This window comes from Pelmatolapia mariae, linkage group LG12 (assembly GCF_036321145.2).
Source record: "Pelmatolapia mariae isolate MD_Pm_ZW linkage group LG12, Pm_UMD_F_2, whole genome shotgun sequence".
Lineage (NCBI taxonomy): Eukaryota > Metazoa > Chordata > Actinopteri > Cichliformes > Cichlidae > Pelmatolapia > Pelmatolapia mariae.
In genome coordinates this window covers 27,396,252-27,418,104 of record NC_086237.1, presented here as the reverse complement: position 1 = coordinate 27,418,104, position 21,853 = coordinate 27,396,252, and the positions used below count along the sequence as shown (strand labels likewise).

Genomic DNA, 21,853 nt, shown 5'->3' with positions numbered 1-21,853 from the left:
CTTTTAATTTGTTAATTGAATGTCACAGCATGTTTATTAGGCATTACTGCTTAACACAGTATTGATTCCACTGTTATAAATTTCGCCTTACATTTCTTGAGGGTTATTTAGAGCGTCAAGAGTCAAAGGAGTGTTGGTTTGCAAACACCTGGAGCAGTTATGCTGCTGGCAGGCCATGCTTTTGGGCCAGCTCTATGACTAGACTGCAGAGGTTGTTCAGCTTGGGCTCTCTGGACAATCGATTTGCAGCAAACTAAAGAAAAGTACTTTGCTAAATGTCAGTACATCATGCAATCGATACGCACTTGTTCCGTTGTGTAATCCGGCCCTTTCCCCCCCGATGCCCAGTTATAGACGCAGACCGCTAATGTAATGGAAAAGGCCTGATTCAAATATGATGTGATGTTTTGTAGATGGAAAATACATTGTTCTGCTTACAAGCAGAGGTCACCAATGATGATACGTTAATACTGTTCCAGTACTTTATGCCAACAACGTGTAATTGTGCTAGCCTTAGGTTGTTTCAAGGCTTCCGCACCCCTGCGTCACTGCTGCATTTCATGTATAGCTCATTGGTTTTACCTAGATCTGTCACTGGTGCACTTTTTACATAATACAATTGTATATATATATATATATATATATATATATATATATATATATATATATATATATATATATATATATATATATATATATATTAGGGGTGCAACGATACACAAAATTCACGGTTCGGTTCGGTACTTTGGTGTCACGGTTCGATATTTTTTCGATACAAAAAAATGTTCATTCCTTTTTAATTTGTCATTTATTAAAATTACAAATATATATTTTAACTCAAAAGTACAGTTTTTAAATTTAATGTTGCTGAAACAACAAAGTAATAAAAAAAATAAATCTATCTGATCGAGAAATCACTCATCTTTGGAAAAGAGAGTTTATTACAGAGAAATGGCTCTTTCCAAAATAAAAGCTATACTATACGCTTCTTCTGGGGTATACTCTCAGCAGCATATTAAACATATCAGGTCCCCATAAGGAGAATCATGTGCTAGCGGCTGTCTAAATGACTCGGGTAAAGTTTGTAGCATGCGTGCTTGTTGTTTTTGTCTGCTTCCACTTGTCTTCGCACTAGGATGATGTCGGCGTAAATGTGCAGTCATATTCGTTGTGTTCCCACTAGTGCTGTCAGCGTTAATCTCGTTGAAATGACGTTAACGCCACAACACGGCAAATCTCCGTTAACGAGCTACCGAGGATCGCCCCGTGCGTGGGGCTGGACGGCGTCAACACGTTAACAAGCTAACTGCGCTAACGCACTAGTTCCCACCAATGTAATTGAGCATTGCGTGGCACATCCGACATACTGTTTTACTTTTGTCCATGATGCGCTTACCTTCAGGGTCATACTTCACATGAAGACCAAAATAGTTCCAAACGCCAGAATTGAATTAGGGTGGGGGAGGTTCAATTTGCCATGTTGCAACTAGCTTTACTTCTGTCTCGCTAGCTTGTGCTGCACTCAGTGGATCTGCGCTCGACAGTGCAGCCTAGCTGGAGTAGTCGAACGCAGATCCACTGAGCTCTCAACACAGACAGCATCGTCAGAAGAAAAGTTGATAAAATAAATTAAAAATTTTGTATTGTTCGATACATATGCGTACCGAACCGAAAGCACTGTATCGAACGGTTCAATATCGATACGAGTATTGTTGCACCCCTAATATATATATTGAAGATGCTGGCATTTATTTCTGCTTCAACCCTGTGCCATACCTCTGCTTTCTGTTTCTCTTTCGCTGTCACTATCTCTCTTGTATCTATTTGTTTCTGCTTTTACACTCGCTTTATTTTGTTCCTCTCTCCTCCAGTTTCTCCGTGATGAGTCATGACAGCTCACCAGCATTGTGCAGAACAGGGACCAACAGTCCCCAAAGCAGTGACTTGGGTTATGCAATAGCGCACACACATTTATGCTGGGACAGTGCGTATGTATATATATATATATATATATATATATATATATATGTATATATATATATGTATGTATATATATGTATATATATATATATATATATATATATATATATATATATATATATATATGTATATCGTTAGCTTCATAGCATAATTGCCTAAGTCATGTTTTTGTGTTAGGCACTTAGGCACTTATGCTATGAAGCTAACGATATATATATATATATATATTAGGGGTGCAACGATACACAAAATTCACGGTTCGGTTCGATACTTTGGTGTCACGGTTCGATATTTTTTCGATACAAAAAAATGTTCATGCCTTTTTAATTTGTCATTTATTAAAATTACAAATATATATTTTAACTCAAAAGTACAGTTTTTAAATTTAATGTTGCTGAAACAACAAAGTAATAAAAAAAATAAATCTATCTGATCGAGAAATCACTCATCTTTGGAAAAAGAGAGTTTATTACAGAGAAATGGCTCTTTCCAAAATAAAAGCTATACTATACGCTTCTTCTGGGCTATATTCTCAGCAGCATATTAAACATATCAGGTCCCCATAAGGAGAATCATGTGCTAACGGCTGTCTAAATGGCTCGGGTAAAGTTTGTAGCATGCCTGCTTGTTGTTTTTGTCTGCTTCCACTTGTCTTTGCACTAGGATGATGTCGGAGTAAATGTGCAGTCATATTCGTTGTGTTCCCACTAGTGCTGTCAGCGTTAATCTCGTTGAAATGACGTTAACGCCACAACACGGCAAATCTCCGTTAACGAGCTACCGCGGATCGCCCTGTGCGTGGGGCTGGACGGCGTCAACACATTAACGAGCAAACTGCGCTAACGCACTAGTTCCCACCAATCTAATTTAGCATTGTGTGGCACATCCGACATACTGTTTTACTTTTGTCCATGATGCGCTTACCTTCAGGGTCATACTTCACATGAAGACCAAAATAGTTCCAAACGCCAGATCTGAATTAGGGTGGGGGAGGTTCAATTTGCCATGTTGCAACTAGCTTAACTTCTGTCTCACTAGCTTGCGCTGCGCTCAGTGGATCTGCGCTCGACAGTGCAGCCTAGGCAGATAAGTCGAACGCAGATCCACTGAGCTCTCAACACAGACATAAAATAAATTAAAAATTTTGTATTGTTCGATACATATGCGTACCGAACCGAAAGCACTGTATCGAACGGTTCAATATCGATACGAGTATTGTTGCACCCCTAATATATATATATATATATATATATATATATTAGACTTCTGAGTTTGCTTTCCGTTTGTAGACATGATTTCTGTAACAATATGACTGTTTTGGGAATAAAGAAGAGAGACAGATGGAGATTTAATGTTTTTCTGTATGTGTACATAATGAATAACAGGTGCTTCAGTGCTTTCTAGCTGCTCCCCTGTTTAACTTTTAAAGACACTTAAATTTTATTTTTACTCCCAGTTGCTGCCTAAGCTGTCAACCCGGCCCCATCCACGCACACAGACTCCCCACATTTCCCAAACGAGCCGCATTTCTTCAGCATTCATTTTCCTACAAGCGAGATTCCTCAACATTCAGCACTCCTCCGCCCTGTTTAAGAGTGGCTGTTGTGGCTGAAGGTGCAGACTTAGAGAGGCTGCGAGGTGGTTTGACTCTTGGCAGGAGTTGAGAAGCTGCTGACGTGTGTGTTGGGCAGGATGTGTGTAAGAAGCAGCGCTGGATCCTGTTTTTCAGACCGCAGCTACTGGAGCTTAGCCACAGCTATGGCTTTTAATAAAACACACACATACACACACAACCTTAGCAGGCTAACGCCAACCTCGACTCAACTTCCTTGCCAACACCAATTGCACATAAATGCCCAAATTGATATGCAGACACACACACACACACACACTCAGGCAGGCAGACTGCTGCACCGGACAGACATGTACTCTTAGTGACACGGAAATTAATCCACTGTAGATATGCTGTGATTTATCTGGTTATTGTTGTAACCGAGTAGACATAAAAGACAGCATGACATTTACTTTTTTTAATTCCTTACAGTCAGAATTAAAAAGTCCATCTGGAGCCGCTGGTGTAAGAACAGAGGAATGCATTATACTGCATTAAAGGCAGTGACATCCTGCACATCAAGTTTTCTGAGACAAACCTGCCTGGAAGGCCCCCTGTATGCTTTTGTAGGCACCAGTAACACTCTATACACACAAATATGTGCAAGGGAAAGAAAAAGCAAAACAAAACAATGTTTTTTCTTTATGTGGTTTGAAATTTCACGGTTCACCGGCATGCACGCAGACGCCAGAAACAGACAGAGGGTGTGCTTAGAGTGGCAAAAGTCAAAAACAAACTGACAGGGCAGCAGCAGCGCTTGCGTTGTTATGACGAAGGAGGGCTCCAACGGAGACAAACACACATTACTATGAAATGTAAAGCAGCTGATTTAAGGGGAGGAAATGAAAGGGATTACTTCTGTCAACACTTTGACTATGCAGTGAGGTTTTCTGTGTGTGTGTACATGCGTGTGTAAGTTGCGCATGTGCTGTCTTGTTCCTCCCTTGAATGAAGTGTTAAGAGGATCCATAGGTTTAGCTGACTGGATAGGGCAGGCACACCTATTACACAGGGTCAGGACATCCCACTGACTGGAGGGAGGAGGGAGGCGGGAAGAAGGAGGGCAGAGACGATCAGCAGCGAGACAGAGAGAGACGGCGAGATACTGAAGAGACGCTTCTCTGTTTTGTTTTTTTCTTCTCTCTCCCTCTCTACTTCCTCACTTCGCTCCCTGGGAGGTTGTGAAAGGGCAGAACAGAGAGGGAGACGCAAAATAATAGAGACAAAGGGGGCAAAGCCGAGAGGATGAAAGCAAATGTGAATGTGTGAGTGACTCTGTGTGTAACATGCTCTGTCATGCTGGTGTGACTACCGCTGCTTCCCCAACCGGCGTCGTTTGGCTGTCAGGAAAAGGAATGCTTTCCGGAGGAATGAGTCCCTGAACCGGTTCACCATGTGGCTGTGGGACAGTAATTTCCAAACCTTTGCCGGAAGGATCCCACGGAAAAAAGAGCAGCGGCCGGAGAGCTTAGCTGGTCCTGCTGGGTGGCCGCCTGTGTGCTCGCTCTGCTGAAACTCTCACTTAAAAACTGAGTTCACACTGGGCTTAAGTCTGCTTTTCAGTTTCTTCCAGTTTACGTTTCTTTTCTTTTAAGCCGTCACATTTAGCAGGATTTTTATCTTCCTTAAGGATCTCAATGGATTTTATGGTGCTATATAGTTTGATTTGTGAGACTGCCTTGTTAGATACAAGCTGGCGCTTTTGGTAATGATACCCTAGGACCTAACAAGTGAAGCTGGAAACTCAGAAAGAGCTCTTTCTTTACTTGAGAACTGGTCTGAATGTACGCATCACAACAGTGAACTTTACCATGGGACACTACATTATGTGCCGCGGCCCACGTACACTGTGGGGCAGTGTTTGTGGATATATAGCTAAATAGATTTTTTAAAAAAGGGGTGCCTAAGGGGTGAAAGGTTAACAGGAAGCGGGACCAGCGCTGACACAGCTTTGGTATGAAGCCTGGACAATGCCCAGGTGCTCCCACTGACAGGTCCATGATGCACCTCAGTCATTTTCCTTTTAGAAGGCACTCCTGGATATGGTGAGTATTTGTAGTGGTGACGGTTTTAAACATGCAGCTGAAACTGTTTGTTTGTGGTTTTATCTTCAAGTGGGTTTACTGTTTTGTTCAGTTTTTTTTCCCAGAAGTTAATTTAAAACACATGAAGTTGTGTATTAGCACGCGCACAGTTTGTGCACATGTTTGTTGATTTTATAGCATGGTTAGAGTTCCCTTAGGTCTAGCCTAGCCCAGCCTTGTGGCATTTTTTTCCCGAGCTTGGCTCAGATGTGTTTGGGGAAATTTATTGTTTAATGGGCCAGACATTTCCTGTCATTTTCTCCCACACTAAATGCTTCAGTTGATCCATAAATGTGAGAGCGAGTCAGGAATAGTGCACGCACACACACACGCTCGCAGTGGGTGCTCTAACACTTAGACCCCTTTTTGAGTGCTGGAAAAATATTTTGATAAAAGGGCCGTGCTGTTAGGTTTTTATTGCTGTTGTTTTGATTAGTCATACTTAGGATGGCTATCTTATGGGAATAGTTGCCTCCCAGCTATGTTCAAACTGGGAGGGACACAGCAGTCAGTGATGTCATCAGAATGGGCTGTTGGGATATGAGCAGCATTCTTATTTCCAGTGGTTTGACTTTCTCATGCTAATCATGCAAAAGAGATTTAATGTCAGTGCACTCAGAAAAGGACTGATGCCTTATTTATTTATTTATTGATCTTCTAGCTTCACCATGTTTTTGGTATGGCGCACAGTATTTTAGGATTATTCTGGTGTAAACTGGTGCATGATGCATGTAAAAGCAAAGGGATAATTCAGCTGACATATCTGCTTATTTTGCACAGCATGTGCATGATAAATGCATGAAATAGATGTCGAATCTAAAACCCCGCCATGAACTGAGTGTATTGTTCGCCTGAATATTGCAAACACGGGACCATTTAGTGACATTTCCAGCAGAGACAGTGAAAATTCTGTAGACGTGGAAAGAGCACAGAAGAATAAATGTGATGAAGCAGATGGATGCGATACACGCAAGCGTGTCCACCCAGCTAGTGAGACATACGTATACAAACACACACTTGCATGCACACATGCACACACAGGGTTTACCTTTCAGTCAGGTAGCGGATTACAAAAGCAATACCTCCTTGGTAACACTGTACATGCACATACTGTAAACAGATACACAGCAAAACATCCTGGTTCCTCCTTCTTCTTCTTTCCACATACACTGCAGAGATTATCATGCATGCAATGTCAGGTTGTATAAACATAGCCTGGGGCTATAGGGGCCTATTGTGTAAAGATTAAGTGAGTTAGCCTGTAAGTGGTAAGTCACTGTATGTTACCATCCAAGCCTGTCTTAGGTTTTTGCATTTTCATTTGCACCTAGTTTACTCTCTTGTTGCTTCACCTGAAATTCACAAGCCACAAATGATAAACGATCATAAATAATCAAAGCTATTACAGGTATTTGTATAATCTTCCATGGATGAGATTTATTTGAGCAAAATCTCACTAATGCAGTTCACAGTCTGCTGGAATGCACTGCGGTGCTGAATTGGATGGATGTAGCAAATATCGTGACAGTGTTGGACAATTCACGCCTGTCACAGTTGTCAGAGACTTGTATCTGAAAATGGGCGATGTGCTTGTCAGACTCGGTTTATACCTCAGGCAGGATTTTTTCCCCCCCTCTTTCTCTACAGCAGTAAATCTATTTGACTGATATGTTGGTGTGTGAGTGAAGAGGAGCTTTCAGGAGGAGCTATTCATTGCACCGTGATAATGGACACATCCCCTTCTTTGCGTGTTAAACCTGTGGCATACGAGTCAAGAAGCACTGAGAGAAGAAGGCTAATAAAGATTAAAAAGATAAATCCATTCCTGTCTAAAATATGAATTCATATATGCACTCACCCACACGCGAATACGTAACTGGATTCGTTGAACCTTTAAAAGCTAAAATAACGCATTTGAGCAGATGCGACTCACTGCACAAGCCATGGAAGAACATTATGCACCCTCTCTTTCTCTCTCCCTCTTTCTGCCTCCTCACTGCATTATTGTCAGGTTATTTTTACTTTTTGCATCTGTATCGATCACCGTGCTTCCAGCCTCTGTATACCTGAAGTTAAAATACCCAGGCTCCCAAGAGCTGTGCAGTAACTGCTCCGTCCTGCAATGTTTGACTGTGCTGGGTGTTGCCCACAGGCCCACAATGAATAAACTGAGATGTATGATTGTCTAAACTTCATTAAACACTAACCAGAAAGGAAATGAAAAGTGTGTGTAGTAATCCAATTAAGTGAATCCAGCGCCTCACAGGCTGGGGAGAGAGAATAGACAAGGCTATATTTAGAACATGGGCTGGAAATGCATTGCTGCGTCGCTTTTCTCTGTTCCTCCCTCTGCTTTACATTGGTGGTGTGTACTGTCACTGTCAAATATTACTGTACTGTCAAATATTACATTTTTGAGGGGTATTTAAAAAAAAATATGCAAGCAGTTGGAGGACATCAGGTCTCATTCCCTTCCATTTCTCCCTCCTGTCCTTAACTGTCGTTGGCCCCGAGGGTGGCTACCTCAGATGTACTGCATTTTGTCAGTAAGATAACAAGACACAAGACATTGTTATCTCATTTCTTTGAGGCCTTCTCCCACTGCACATTGTCATTGATTCTGGGACAATCCCAGCCAAACTTTAGATTGCTTTCTATCACTCTGAGTTACTTTGCTGGGACTGAGGCGGAGATTTTAAAATGGGCTTTTTGGAGGCTGCAGAGACCTGCTGTCACTTTTGGGGAGACAAAGTCATCAGTCACTGACGTCCCGGAGAACAGGAGTATATGTATGTATGTGTGTGTGGGAGAGAGAGAGAGAGAGAAATACAGCGTTACTGCTCACCTACAGCATCAATCTTTGCCAGCCTACTGTGCAGTGTGATGCTGATATATTCAGCCTTATTAAAAGCTCTCCCAATTCACTCCCCCCCTATAAAGGCCACACAGTTTAACACGGTTTCTTCTTCACACATTTTCTTACACCGCATTCTTTCTACCTGCTTTGGATGGGTGTATGGTGAATGAAATGATTGATAACTGCTCCTGGCTTGTATGCAACTCAGATTATTTTGCATTTTACAGTGCAAATCAGAGCATCATGAAAAGAAAAATACTAGCTATAGTTTGTGCCAAGAAAGCTGTGACCCAGCAGTGTAACAGGATATTATTGAATGGTGTCTCTTGAAGCAGAAATCTACCAGGTTCTTCTCTGCACTGCTGGTTATATTTTAATGACATTGGCTGCTACGGTTTGCATACACAAATGCATCTTAAATCGATTGTAAATTTTAAGCTTAGCTGGTCTACAGGGTGCTTTGCAGCACGGTTGCCATTCATGCACAGACACACTCATGTACCAGCGCCTACAGAGCTGCCATGTAAGGTTCTTGCCTGCCATTAGGATCAACTGGGGCCTCTGTGCCTTGCCTTAAGGACACTTGGATGCATGTGGATGGGTAGGGGGGAGCCAACCTTGCGATTAGTGGACAAGCTGCTCCACAACCTGAGCCACGTCTGCCTCAGAGCAAATAATAAAATAACCAATTTCAAACTCATCAAGTCAACGTGATGACCTGTTATAACTTGTCTGCACTCTCAGCCATACAGAGAAGCCAGCAGCTGCATATCTGACAGCCCAGTCAGGCCAAAAGATCTATGACTATTTAATTAATCTACAGTGGAAAAGCAGATCGGTTGGCAAACACCTACGACAAAAGGGTTGAATTATTATTGTATCTAGTCTCTGCTCATATAAAAGTCATACATTGTGCAAGCATTTCTTTAGTAAGAATTTAGTTGGAGCTTTGCCATCCCAGCTTGAATATAAACTTCCTTGAAGCCTGGCTGACATGTTTTTACTGATATATTTGAGGTTCTCTGTTTGGCACACGCTGCTGCGGAGTTAAAGACTCAACAGCAGTGTTTCCATCTCTCTGTTGGAGAAATTTCATTTAGCCCCTTTTTTGAATTGCTAAATGATCATTATTTCACAGCTATTTTCCCAGGACATCTTGCTGTTGGTGCGTGTTTGTCAGAGCACACACAGTGACTCAGTCAGTACTGGCAGTCTTGAGATTTTCTTTTTCCCCAGCCTTCCACTTGCTTCATCATCCAATGTATCTTTCACACATTGCTGCTCCTGGATTTCTCATTGTGTTATGCTGCTTCTTATTCACGGTTGATCCCTTTCTCCTGTGTGTAATACAGCAACCCCTCATGTGTTACATGAAATATACCCAAAGAGATGCAGTCCATGACAACTAGCGTCCAAAGGCGCTCTTGTTGTTGTTCATTACATCATCGAACAGCCAAAAGCACGCCTTCACTTTGGCAGACAACAATGGGCTAACACATTTTAGCTGCATTGGCAGTATTAAAATTATTTAATCAATTATCAATTTTTTTTTCCAGGCCAGACAAATAAAATGAGTCAACCTTTGTCTGTTTGCTGAGTTAATGATGGACTGCTTTCAGCATTTAAAAAATGATTGAATAATCATATGCCATTTGTATCTTTGCATTAATATTCTGGTGGGTGATAAAACAAAAAATGCACTCACAGTATTTAGTGTGTTGGTCTTTTCAGCTTTGAACTTTAAATACAGCTCTCAATTGGAAATATACACAGATATGATTTTGATTAATAGACACAGATCAAGGGACAGGGAGATGCATTTCACTCAGCGCCACTGTCTTTGACAGGTACGACTGTACGGCGCCATAGTTACATAAGTTACATCTCCCAATGAATTGCAGCTGAGATTATTACTAGCACTTCAGTTCCTCATAAAGTTACAGCTTTATGAGGTAGAGTGGATATGAAGTCAAAGCTTTAGGTAGCTTTGACTTCATATTCACTTTAAATGTCCTTTATCTGTAATAATGGATAGTGTGCATTTAGCCTTTGCTGTCTTTCTCTGCTGTCAGCACAGCAGCTGCTAAATAGGGTATTTTAGTGTTGTTTGGTTCTGGAGGCAGGAAGACGGACACATCAGTTAGAATACGCCATGGCAGCCAGGAGACAGGGGACAGCTTGAATCAAAAGCTGTGGTTAAGGGCGCTGGGACTTCCTGTGCAGCGGCACACTGTGACAGATTTTTGTGTTAGTTAAATGTAAAGTGATTAGCTGGTAAATTACAACACGGGTTTTTGCCTGGTTTTTTTTTACTCTGTCCAGTAGTTTGTAGTTTGATATTGTAATGAAGTCTCTATTATACTATCTATCTATCTATCTATCTATCTATCTATCTATCTATCTATCTATCTATCTATCTATCTATCTATCTATCTATCTATCTATCTATCTATCTATCTATCTATCTATCTATCTATCTATCTATCTATAAATAAGACTCTTTTGTTTTGGCCTGTTGACTGTACAAAAGATGGAATGTTAAGATTTGGACTCAAGGCAACTATAATTAGCACTTTCTTACTTCCGTTGTCCTTCATGGTACACAGCCTATTGACAAAGGTCCTTCACCGCTCGCTGTTCCATGATCATTTTTTTTCTTGACATTCAAATGTCATTGCTGATTCAAAAGTGCTGATGGCAAAAAACAAAGAAATTAGGAAATATCATAATAGCTTTGTACGTCACTGTTTGACCTAAACAAAACCTCTCTTTTGCCAGCAGATGTTATCGGGCCCAGGCCCTTTCCTGGATGAACAAAGCCGCCCTCTGCGGCAGCTCGTTATAAACTCTCAGCGCAGCTAAAAACAAACACTTGTAATGAAAGAAAAAGATGTGGAGAAAAGAAGGTGTGTTGGGGTCAAGGGTCATATGGCTTCCATTTCTTGGCTGCTTGTTTTTGTTATTTAATGATTAACCCCTTGTAGGTTTTCATTGCCAAGCAGGTGTTTAGTAATCCATAAAATGTATGCTAATTTTCAGTTCTTAGTCACCCCATCAGCCGGGTCTAATTGAGACACCTCCCTTGCGATGCGTATCGTAGACATAGGAGACGGACACATCACACACGTACTGGGAGTTACCCCATATTAGCAGGAAAACATGTTGATGACGGAGTTTGTCTCTGGGGGGAATTGCTCATGATGATGATGGGGATTAGGATTGCCATGATGACGGCAGCATTTATGAGGAGGCATAGAAACAGATTAGGAGGATTTAGGCTGAGAGGGAGTCCCCTCACACTCACCCTCACACACACACATTCTTGCATGCGCACATACCTGACTGGATTTGGAAATATTACAGACACAAACAGTTTTGTTATTTCAACTAATTCCAATCCCAAGACAAAGGAAGGTGAAGTTAGTTGTTGAGACGTATTTCTGGGTTGTGTATCATGTACTATATTTTGCTATATTATAAAGCTGAGCAACAAGTAACATTCAGGTCCACACAAAACCACTAACCTGGACAGTCAAAATGTTGCTGCAATGACTTGTTACAGATTTTCGGTTTCAGTTTTATTGGTGCATTGAGTCAGAGATCCTTTACAGGTGCTGCACATCCATTCTCTTTTTATAACCAGTAAACTAAACAGACTAAACAGTCTACGTAATGCGCCTTTCTCGGTATTCTCGTAAGCGCTGGCATTTTATGAATGTATTTGTTGAGTGCTTCCTTTGAGGGAACTCCCACTTGCACAATCCAAACTGTTACACTTCTCATCCATCCGGTAAGACAGACTCTCACTCGCGGGGTGGAGATTAACACTCTCGCAGCAGGAAAGGAATGAACGTGGACACTGAGCGAATTTGTGACAACACTACCTGCACATATTCTCTATTTAACTTGGTACACAGGGCAAGCGCTGAAGCTGTCTGTTAGAGACTTTCTGCCTTTGTGTCTTCTCTAAAGAAGTAAAAATCTGCCTAGTTTCTCTGTGCCCTGACAGTATTTACTAAGCCATTAAAGAAGCCTATGTAAGCATTATGCATTTGCATTAGTACCACTACAGACTTTTTACAGAATTTTTGACAGTGCAGCTCAGCAGTCTTTACTGTGAGAGGGACAAAGTAAAGGCAGGGACATGTTCAAGAGAAGAGCCTGCTTTTTAAGTGTAGGCTTTGGAAGTTTTATGCTTTGAACTGGAGCAAATTTGGGTTTTTGTTAAAAACTTGTTTAAAATAATTGAAGATTTTTCAGTTATTTATCCATCCAGGCAGTCTGTTGCCTCTGCTAGTCTTAGAATTAGGAATAGTTGAACTAATAAAGCTGTTAAATTAGTTCATGCTCCCAGATGTGGTGACTGTTTCCTCCCTGTTAATTCAGTTGTTGTTATTTAGGAGATTTGCAACAGCCTAAATCAGAAACTGTCCAGCAGCATTACTGTTGTGTGTACTAAAAGTGCATGAATAGCTGTTTCAGTATTTCAGGTTTCATTTGCTTTAACTGCATTATCACATAAGCCATTTTCTGCCATGCAAACTGCCAGTTAAACTTCAGTGAGCTGAGTGAGGCTTGCAATCCTGCACAGTGAACAACACCTGGATAGATCCATGCTGCTGACTCTAAATTTAGACCTTAATATCCAAGTCTTTGGGCCTGGCAACACACTGTTGAGTTGTCCCATTTTGAGCCTGTCCTTAAATGACTCTTGCATTATATTTCTCTTCACTAATCAAAGCAATCTTCTTCACACAACTGTTTGCTTTCCTTTTTTTCAATATCTTTGTGGCTTACCTATCAGCAATGATCACACACTGTTGTGCAGGAGTGCACTTATTCTGATGATGCAATAAGATCATATGACTACAGAAATCAGTCGACTTTACACATCTTGCTGATCCAAGCCTGCATACTGGGTTGTCTTCAAAGCATGGTTTAGTTAAAGTATTTACTTTGCTAATTTTAAGCTGGAACATAACTCACAGAAGCTTTTCAAGACAAGGCTTAGTTCCTTTTGTCTTGCTGAATTTGAAGTGGTAGTCCTTATTGTTCACTATTTGAACTGCAAACACAGTCGTGGTCTGCAGTTCATTAACCCTTCATGTAAGGTTAACAAGATCCCATCAACCATTTCTGGAGATTAGAGCTGTTTGTGTGAAAGGGAAGGCGTACCTAATAAACTGCATATGAGGAGAGACTATAATTAAGGTAGCCGCTCTGACGCTAGTGTTCCCTGGGTATGTTTTGAGGAACAGCTTAACCTGGATAATCTCTTACGGAGGGCATCCTTGGCGTATACTGGCAGGGTATCCCTTACATACGTAAATATGTGGCCTCGGCTCTTACTTACTCTCAACAGCGTAGTGATGTCATCAGGGTTTTAATGAGGGATTACTCTGACATCACCGGGACTGCTGCCAAGTTAAGCCTATTAGCCTCACCATGTGCTTGAGGTGCGCTAGAGCTGGAGTTGTGACCCTCTGTGTGTGTGTGTGTGATATGTAGGAGCTTATTGAGCAAGCTGTGCAGGACATGGGCATTTGCATTATCCTCCATCTATTCATCTTCCCATTAATGTGTCCTTCAAAAAAACTGCCTCAGCTTGCCAGCCAAAACAGTATCTGTGATGTCCATAGCTGAGTCTCTACTGAGTGGTTTTGAATTAACAACATAGCTGGTCAACAGCCGTGACAATGAAAAGCGCTTCAAGACCCATATCATAATATTATTACTCAATATGTATTGTCAGTACACACTGGCATACTGCCCAAAGCACACAAAGGCTCATGGAAGTCATACCCAAAACAAATTTTATGTCAGCGCTTTGTTCTATTGTTCTAACGCGCGGCAGCAAGCGTCACTGAGAAAAACCACTTTTGAGATTAATAGTTAGTGCTGTGATCACATTTGGACTGTACAAGCAAAGGCTACTTAACTGTTTTTTTTTTTCCAGATTATAAAACCGCTAAATAGCATCAGCCTTAATTGTAAACAGTTGTCTTTGTTGGGGTTGCAGCCAACAGACTAGTGACTAAGTCTGTGCACCACAGCTGTTTCTAACAATGGAATATTAAAACCCCTAATGATATATCAACAACAGCTCCATGCCTGCAAGCCTAACCCCAAAATGTTTGTGGAACTTTTTTATGGAGACAGTGTATTATAAATATATGCTTCTATATGCTTCTATATGAAATATATATAGAGAGGTATTTCTTTCAATCTTGATCCTTCCTTAATCTGCAATGTGTGGGAGCACATATAAAAAGAAAATTAAAAGTTTTGCCTGTGAAAGAAGAAATAAAAGGTAGGTATCATCCACATGTTTTATTTTACAGAGGTGGAACATGTAACTAACCCACAGCAATGAGTAACCTGTGTCCTGAACATATTAGACTGCCCCATTTTTCTTAAACTCTAATACACGCACAATATCAGTCATTGTGCACACAGACTCCCTACTTTAAACCCCTTTATATTTAGAATAGACACTTCTTTTGTTTCATTACACCTAACAAGAAGATCCTTTGTCTTAAATGGAGACTACAGGTAAACTGACACTTCATTTAGAACTACCATCTTAAAGCAAGTGGCAGTTCATCCAAGTGTTACTACTCTAACCTTTCAGGACAATATACGTTACCCATAAGATCAGCTTCCGAAAAGATAAAGATTGGGCTAGTTTCAGAGAAACGTGCAATCATAGCAAGACAAGACATTTTCGGGGTTTCTACACTATTATCGTGTGCATTAGACATTGTTCATTGCACGTTGTCCTTTGTGTATTTGCAAAAGTCAAAACATGTATTGCAAAACTGCAACATTGCGAAACACGATATGATGGTAATGTTGCGATGGTGGTGTCAAAACCTGTATACCACCCACCCCTGCCTGAAGGAAGAGTAGTATTTGTTGTACTTGCAGGTGTTAAATGTATAAATTTGCCTGTTTCAGATATAGTTTGGACGCTGAGACACAATTAGTCAGTCTACATGAAATCATAAGAAAAGACCTTCTGATATCACCCTCCATCATGACGATGTTGACCATGTAAAGCATTCAAAATTTTGCTATTTTATAAACTAAACCGTGAACAAAAAAATTAAATTGGCAGATTCAGGAGGAATGAGGGTTAGTGGTTACTTGAAGCCATTTATGATTCTGGTCCGCCAACTTTCTGATGTGACTCTGAGAGCTGTGCTGACACAAGTGTTTTTATGCCTCTGAGACAAAATCCTTCATGCTGGTCTCAGTACACAGTTCTCACATTCATAATGTCCGGCTTCGCTTCAGCTTTAACACATCACGACATCTCTCTCTCGCCACTCGCGCTCTCAGTACTGCATGCAGCAGAATGCATCTGCACTTACAGAGAGCACATTGCACAGCATAACTAAGAGCTTTTGTTGGTCTTATCTTAAGCAGTCACGCTTCTCCAGCCTTTTATTTCTCCCTCCGGTCTGCGCTGCATGTGCTTTCTATTCTCCTCTGTACTCTGGTGAGTTTCTGACCTAAACAATAGGTGAGAAAGCTTAAATCCTCCCCAGCCTGTGACTCAGCTGGACATATAAATAGATCACAGGTAACTCATGCATGGCGGCTGTCACACATTAGGTGGCTGCTGTTTAGAACGAAATTCTTGGCAATAGACGTCCTTTCCCTGAGTGGACCTTAACAGGTAAAATATTAACTCTCTGAAATGGTCTCACTGGCTTGACCCTGTCAATTCTCCTTTTCTCATTACACAGTCTGCCACCGTGTCCTTAGCAACTGATGCCTGATTGGCTGCGAGGACCTACCTGTCCCTTTTGAATTCTGCCAGGTCACCATGGCAACCACATTATAAACATGAATCTAGCAGGGGGACTGTGAAGGCAGGCGGGAAGAGCGAGTCAAGCTGAGGCGAAGGAATTGCTCCTTGACATACATGACAGCTGCCTTTAATGCGGCGTGACTGGCAGAGAGCTGCAAATACAGTACCGCCTGAAGCTCAATTACCATCCAGTTGTTGTCTCTTAATCACATTACCTTTGCTGATTTATCTACTTGAAAACAAATATCCAATCACTCTAATCATATTCAGTTTTCTTGCAACGGCAGGTGCAGTTGCCATGGCCCTGAGCTGCTTCAGTAGCGTTAATTCATAGTTACGACTCTCTTTTTCGTCTTATATCACACTACTGCCGTTCAGTTAGCTCAAATGGAGACACTTTCTTCATTAGCACAGCTCCACAAACCTGGTGGGTAGAAAGCAAAAGCCCTTCTTCTGCTCTCATTCCCTGTCCTCGTATATAGAAAAAGCTTGGCAACAGTGGGCCAACTAATAAAGCCCTTTCCCTTTCTTATGCCTATTCCTCACAGCCCATCTTAATAATTGTCTTCTGAGTGCTTTAATAAGATTATCTTACTAATCTGCTGCCCTATAATCATTAAATCATTGAAGAAGCCATGAGTCAGAGAGCAGTGAGAAGAGTATCTTTGCTGTTGCCCAAACTCTAGCGATACTCACTAAAAAGGCAGAGCTGTGAAGAAATAGTAGTTGCACAAGATAACAAAATATTACAAAAACTGCAAGGTGCTGCATACTAGTCAGTGTTTTTTTTGCTTTCTGGATCTCATTGAAATATTAAAAGAGCAGCCAATTAAGTGTAAATCAGTCCAGGCAATGAGAACATTTTTTATAATGGTACTACTCAGTTTTGTGAAGTCTAAACCCTGAGTTTTTTTGCCACATTATTTGAAACTTTTGCCTTGTTTAACATGAGAATACACCTTTTCAGCGATATTTATGACATGAAATGAAAGAAACGAATAATAATTTTAGTGACTTGATGTCATACAGTATGTCCTGCGGATTGCTTAATGCTTCTGTTTCTGTCCTCTCTCTGCCTCCTTCCCTCTCCCACTCCCGGGGTGCATTGTCCCTGCCAGTCATGAGAGGACCCAGTAAATCAGAGCCCTCCTTGTCTCTCTGGCACACAGCCAGTTTGTTAGCCGTGTACTGTATTCACCTTTGTACTAACCTGTAGAGCTCTGCAACCCTGTCACCTGGCCTCGTCATTGATTACACTATTCAGCTTTTCCCTCCACTGTTTTCTTTTCACTTTTCTTCTTTTGTGGCTCTGCGATTTTTTTTTCACCCTCTTTCCAGAGTTTAGTCACAGCACAGTCACGGTGATTAAATCCCTTTAAGTATGATTTACTGTTAAAAATAATTTGTATAACACACACCTTTGGTTTGAAAAGGTGTTGCAGCTTGCATGTAGCGCTCAGATACGGTAGTTCCAGTTTTATAGCTCTGATCCTCAGGGACACTGAGTGACGACAGTCAAACCGTCACCTGGCGCTCTGTCACAGCATGTCGCTGGCACTGATGGTGTGTGGCTGACTAGGCAGCTAAGCAAACATACGCTTGTGTTACAGGTTGTGTTTGTGAGAATACACAAGAGATGTAGAGGTCTGTATCACGTTGGTGTAATGACCTGTGTGTTTTATGTCTGTATATGTTGTGGCGTGTGTATTTATAATACTTGCAGTCAGACAGCGTTGTGTAGGTGTGTGTATGTCTGTGTAGGTGTGCTCATATGGTGCCGGCTCAGTACGAATGAAGAAGCCTGTTTTGTCTGTCATTGCGTCTGTGACTTTGACAGCCTCCTTGTCCACCCAGGAGCTGTTGTCACATGCTGGCTGCTTTTGTCAGAGCTGAGCTGAAGCCTCAACCCCACAGAGGTTTACCGCTCTGTGGGTTTGGGCTGCTTTGTGTTTGCCTTCTTTACCCACCTGTGCATACATTTTCCCTGCAGAGCAGACTGTCCCCTGCTGGCAGCTAAGACACAAAACACTCCAGTGATTTAGAGCTCTTTGTCTTTATAGCAGTGAAGTATCTGAAAATGATATAACATAATAAATGATAGTTGTGTCTTTTAAAGGCCATAAATCTCCTTGCTTAGTGGATCCCATTCAACTCGCAGCTCTAATTATGACACCTTGTCTTGCAAAACCACCCTTAGGCTTCATTTGAAATAAAATTAAAATAAAATAATAAACATGTCTTTCCATAATTCGTTTACAAGTGTTCTGGCTCAAAGTTACTACTGTTCATTTTACATGTGTTATTTTGTAACATAGTGCAAGACATGTTTTGTGCTGCTCTGCTGCCATCAACAGGTCAAATATAGGAACTACCAGGGTGAAACGTAGTTCCTATATGGAATGAGGTACTTTACTTCTTTTGTTGCTGTTATTTTTCAGGTCGTCATATTATGTGTAAATGTGCATTGCACAGTCATAGTTGAGCTCCCCCCCCCCCAAAAAAAAGGAATTTAAAAGACACTGTTTGCATTTGTGCTAACTAGCATCTGGTTTAACATATATTAAAGTATATTATAGCAATGTTATAAACAACCTTCCTCATGTTTTGTGTAATGCTTACTTGGAATACTTGGAAAGTATTATTTTACACATGGTACCATCAGTGTAAGCTAATTTCATCATTTGCATGATAGCCCATAAGAAGTGGCTTAAGAACTCTTAAAAAACTGAGAGAGAGTTTAACATTAAAACACTCATTAGAAGCTCGTTATTTTATTTTTCCTCTATTTCCAAAATAGATTGGTTTAAATGCATGCAAGCCAGTGTGCAATTATCACACCCAGTTTCTTGCACATTTTTTAAAATCTTCTAGTAGTTTGCATGCAGAAGAACACAGCATGGAAGAAACAAATTCAAGCATTGCTTTGCTCAATTTCATTTTCTGAAAGAAAAGCTTCATTAGCTCCCTCTTCCTCATGTGCATCTCCCCTTCCTCAGTCTCCATATTTCTCCATGCTTTCCTCTTTTCAAGTCAAACCCATACTGAGCCCTCTGCTTGCCTCTCCTCCCCTCTTCACCTGCCTATCTCTCCTCACACACTCCTCCCTCCTTCCTTTCGAGATAGCTTTATCAGGCGTGCCGCTCTTTCTCTTCTCCCTTTTTCTCTCTCCACATCTGTCTTTGACGTGAGTCTATGTTCATCACCGGTTAAGAACCGCGTCAAAATGAGTTTGCCAGTGAATTATCTGTCTTTGGAAAGGATAGCCCGGTACCGGCACGCCTGCTCCACCGGGTCACCCTGTGCTACAAACAAGCCCATCGACATCAAACCTCGTGGCAGGAGAGGGTATGGCTCATCTTAGAAACTGAAACTATGTCGCGGAGGGTATGCCAGAGAAGGGACCTAATAAACTAATTTTTTTCATCTGCATGTTTTGAGTTGTTGGATATTCAATGTATTCTGCTATTTTTTCTCTCTTTTACTTTTTCTTTTCTCTTGTGTGTCGAAATTATGGAGTAAATAAGAAAATAAGAAGTGGTAAGAGAACTCAGAAGGGAAATTTAGTGACTCTCAAGGGTAGTTATGCTTCAGAGTAATTTCTCTTTATTGCTTTGTGTGTATATTGAGACTATGTTATGTGCATGTGTTTTAATTTGTGTTTGTACTACTTCTATAAATGTACACAAAGTCTGTGTGTTCTCTGTTATCAGAGCATTAACTGATAAATAGTTTCACCTGGACAACACAGACCTGGAGCAGTGTTCACACCCAAGTGTTGTGTAAATGGTCATTGCTTGGTGGCTGCTTGTGTTGTTAGAGTTTAGTTCTGCTTTTTTTTTCTCGGCTCTGCTAAACCTTTAGTGCTGGCCTGAATTGCGTGTGTGTGCATTTTTGAGTGTCATTGCATCTCCATGAGGAAAAATGTCTTCTGCTTTTACAAAACATGGTTGCGAGGAAGGTAAATGAAAAATATGCAGGTCCAATCAAGTCATTACGGAAAGCTTCAAGTCCTTCTGCAGGACAGGTCCCTTCACTAACTAGACCTGAGCTTAAGCCAATCATCGGAGCACTCTGTCCATTAAGGCTCACACAGAACTGTTAAGACCTTGTTAGGCCAATTTTCCAACTGCATCTCTCTGACAGACATGTACCCCTGAAACTAAATGTGCTCATCAGCCTGTGTGTGTGTGTGTGTGTATGTGTGTGTGTGTGCGTGCGTGTGTGTATATGTGTGTTTGTGTGTGTGTGTGTGTGTATGCGCGTGTGTGCGTGTGTGTGTGTGTGCCTCTGTAGCATTTAAATATGAAGCAACAGTAATAGCTGGTGGCGACTGTAAACATATAGATATGGATGGAGCCCTGTCAATACTGTGACCTGCCATCTGTGCTTCACTCCCTTAGTTAAGTGCTATTTATATCAGCATTGGCTCGGTGTGTTTGTCGGCACCATATACTGAACATCGTCCGTGAGAGAGGCTCTTTTGAAAAAAAAGAGAGCGAGAGAAGAAGAAATCAATAATGCTGTCAATTAATGAGGTTGCTTCATCCATGTTACTGGTTTCATAAGAGGAATATACACATTTCGACACTAGGTGGCAGAAGTGTTTCGCTGAGTTGCACTGAATTGCAGAGTCTGCTATGCAGTTGTTTTAAAGCCAGTAATTTAATGTGCTTATTAGAAAGTAGTTAAAGTATATACAGTATATTCTGAAAATGTACGTATACATGTTATAGTAATTGGTTATGCATGTGTTATACATAGCTTACTATAAACAATATATAACTAAACATAACAAGGCATAAAACAAGTGCTAATAGCAAATAAAATGTAAAAATCCCCCAAGGGTACAAGAGTATAGCAAGTAAGACCCTCACTTCACGCATGTGTAAACCACCCACTCCCTCCTCAAACAACCACACCCAACTCTCTTCTTAAGCAGGATAATTTTGTTCTTGATCTTTGTGTCTTGCACCTCTGCGCCCCGGGGATAACAGCTTAGTATAGACTAAATACTCACTATGTGTAAATGTGTGTTCATGTGAATAGATGCTTGTGGGTTAGATTTTTATTCACAAGATACAGTAGGGAGGGGAGCCGTATATTGGTTATGCTCGAAGGGATTTGGGACTCGTGCGGTTTTAACGTAGAAGAGAAGCTGCCAGTTTTCTGAGGAATGTCTTTTGTTGTTCTTTCTCTGACCACATGGAATGTGCAGACCGTGGTAATAGGATTAGTTTCACCACTTTGGCCATGTTATAAAGTACATCATTCTGCCATGCTACACTGAAAGCTTTAGATGTGCCTATTACAATTACTTGTGAATCACATGACCACATTTTTTAACTGTATAAAAAACTACCAACCCATCTAAGGCACTGCTCATAGAGGCAGAGGCACTGAGATATCCATCAGAGTGAAAGCTCTCAAAGTGTTCATTTTTGGTCTCCCATGAAATTTTAAGTGGATAGTATATAAACCTAAACACAGGGCCTCAGCATGTGATT

The 21,853-nt window shown here is 41.1% G+C and overlaps 1 protein-coding gene across 6 annotated transcripts in view; it reads left to right on the top strand.

The window, feature by feature from the left end:
* The window catches only part of pde4d (phosphodiesterase 4D, cAMP-specific), a 205,219-nt gene that overhangs the window by 143,478 nt on the left and 39,888 nt on the right, over positions 1-21,853 (top strand). The window contains exon 1 of one of the 6 annotated variants that reach the window (XM_063490758.1): positions 4,654-5,637. The exons of 4 other annotated variants lie outside the window; for them this stretch is intronic. In XM_063490758.1, coding sequence (XP_063346828.1) covers positions 5,549-5,637 — 89 coding nt within the window. In that variant the 5' untranslated portion in view covers positions 4,654-5,548. Of the gene's footprint in view, positions 1-4,653; positions 5,638-19,514; positions 19,695-21,853 lie in introns of those variants that run through there. One more of the 6 variants, XM_063490762.1, reaches the window with a different exon arrangement.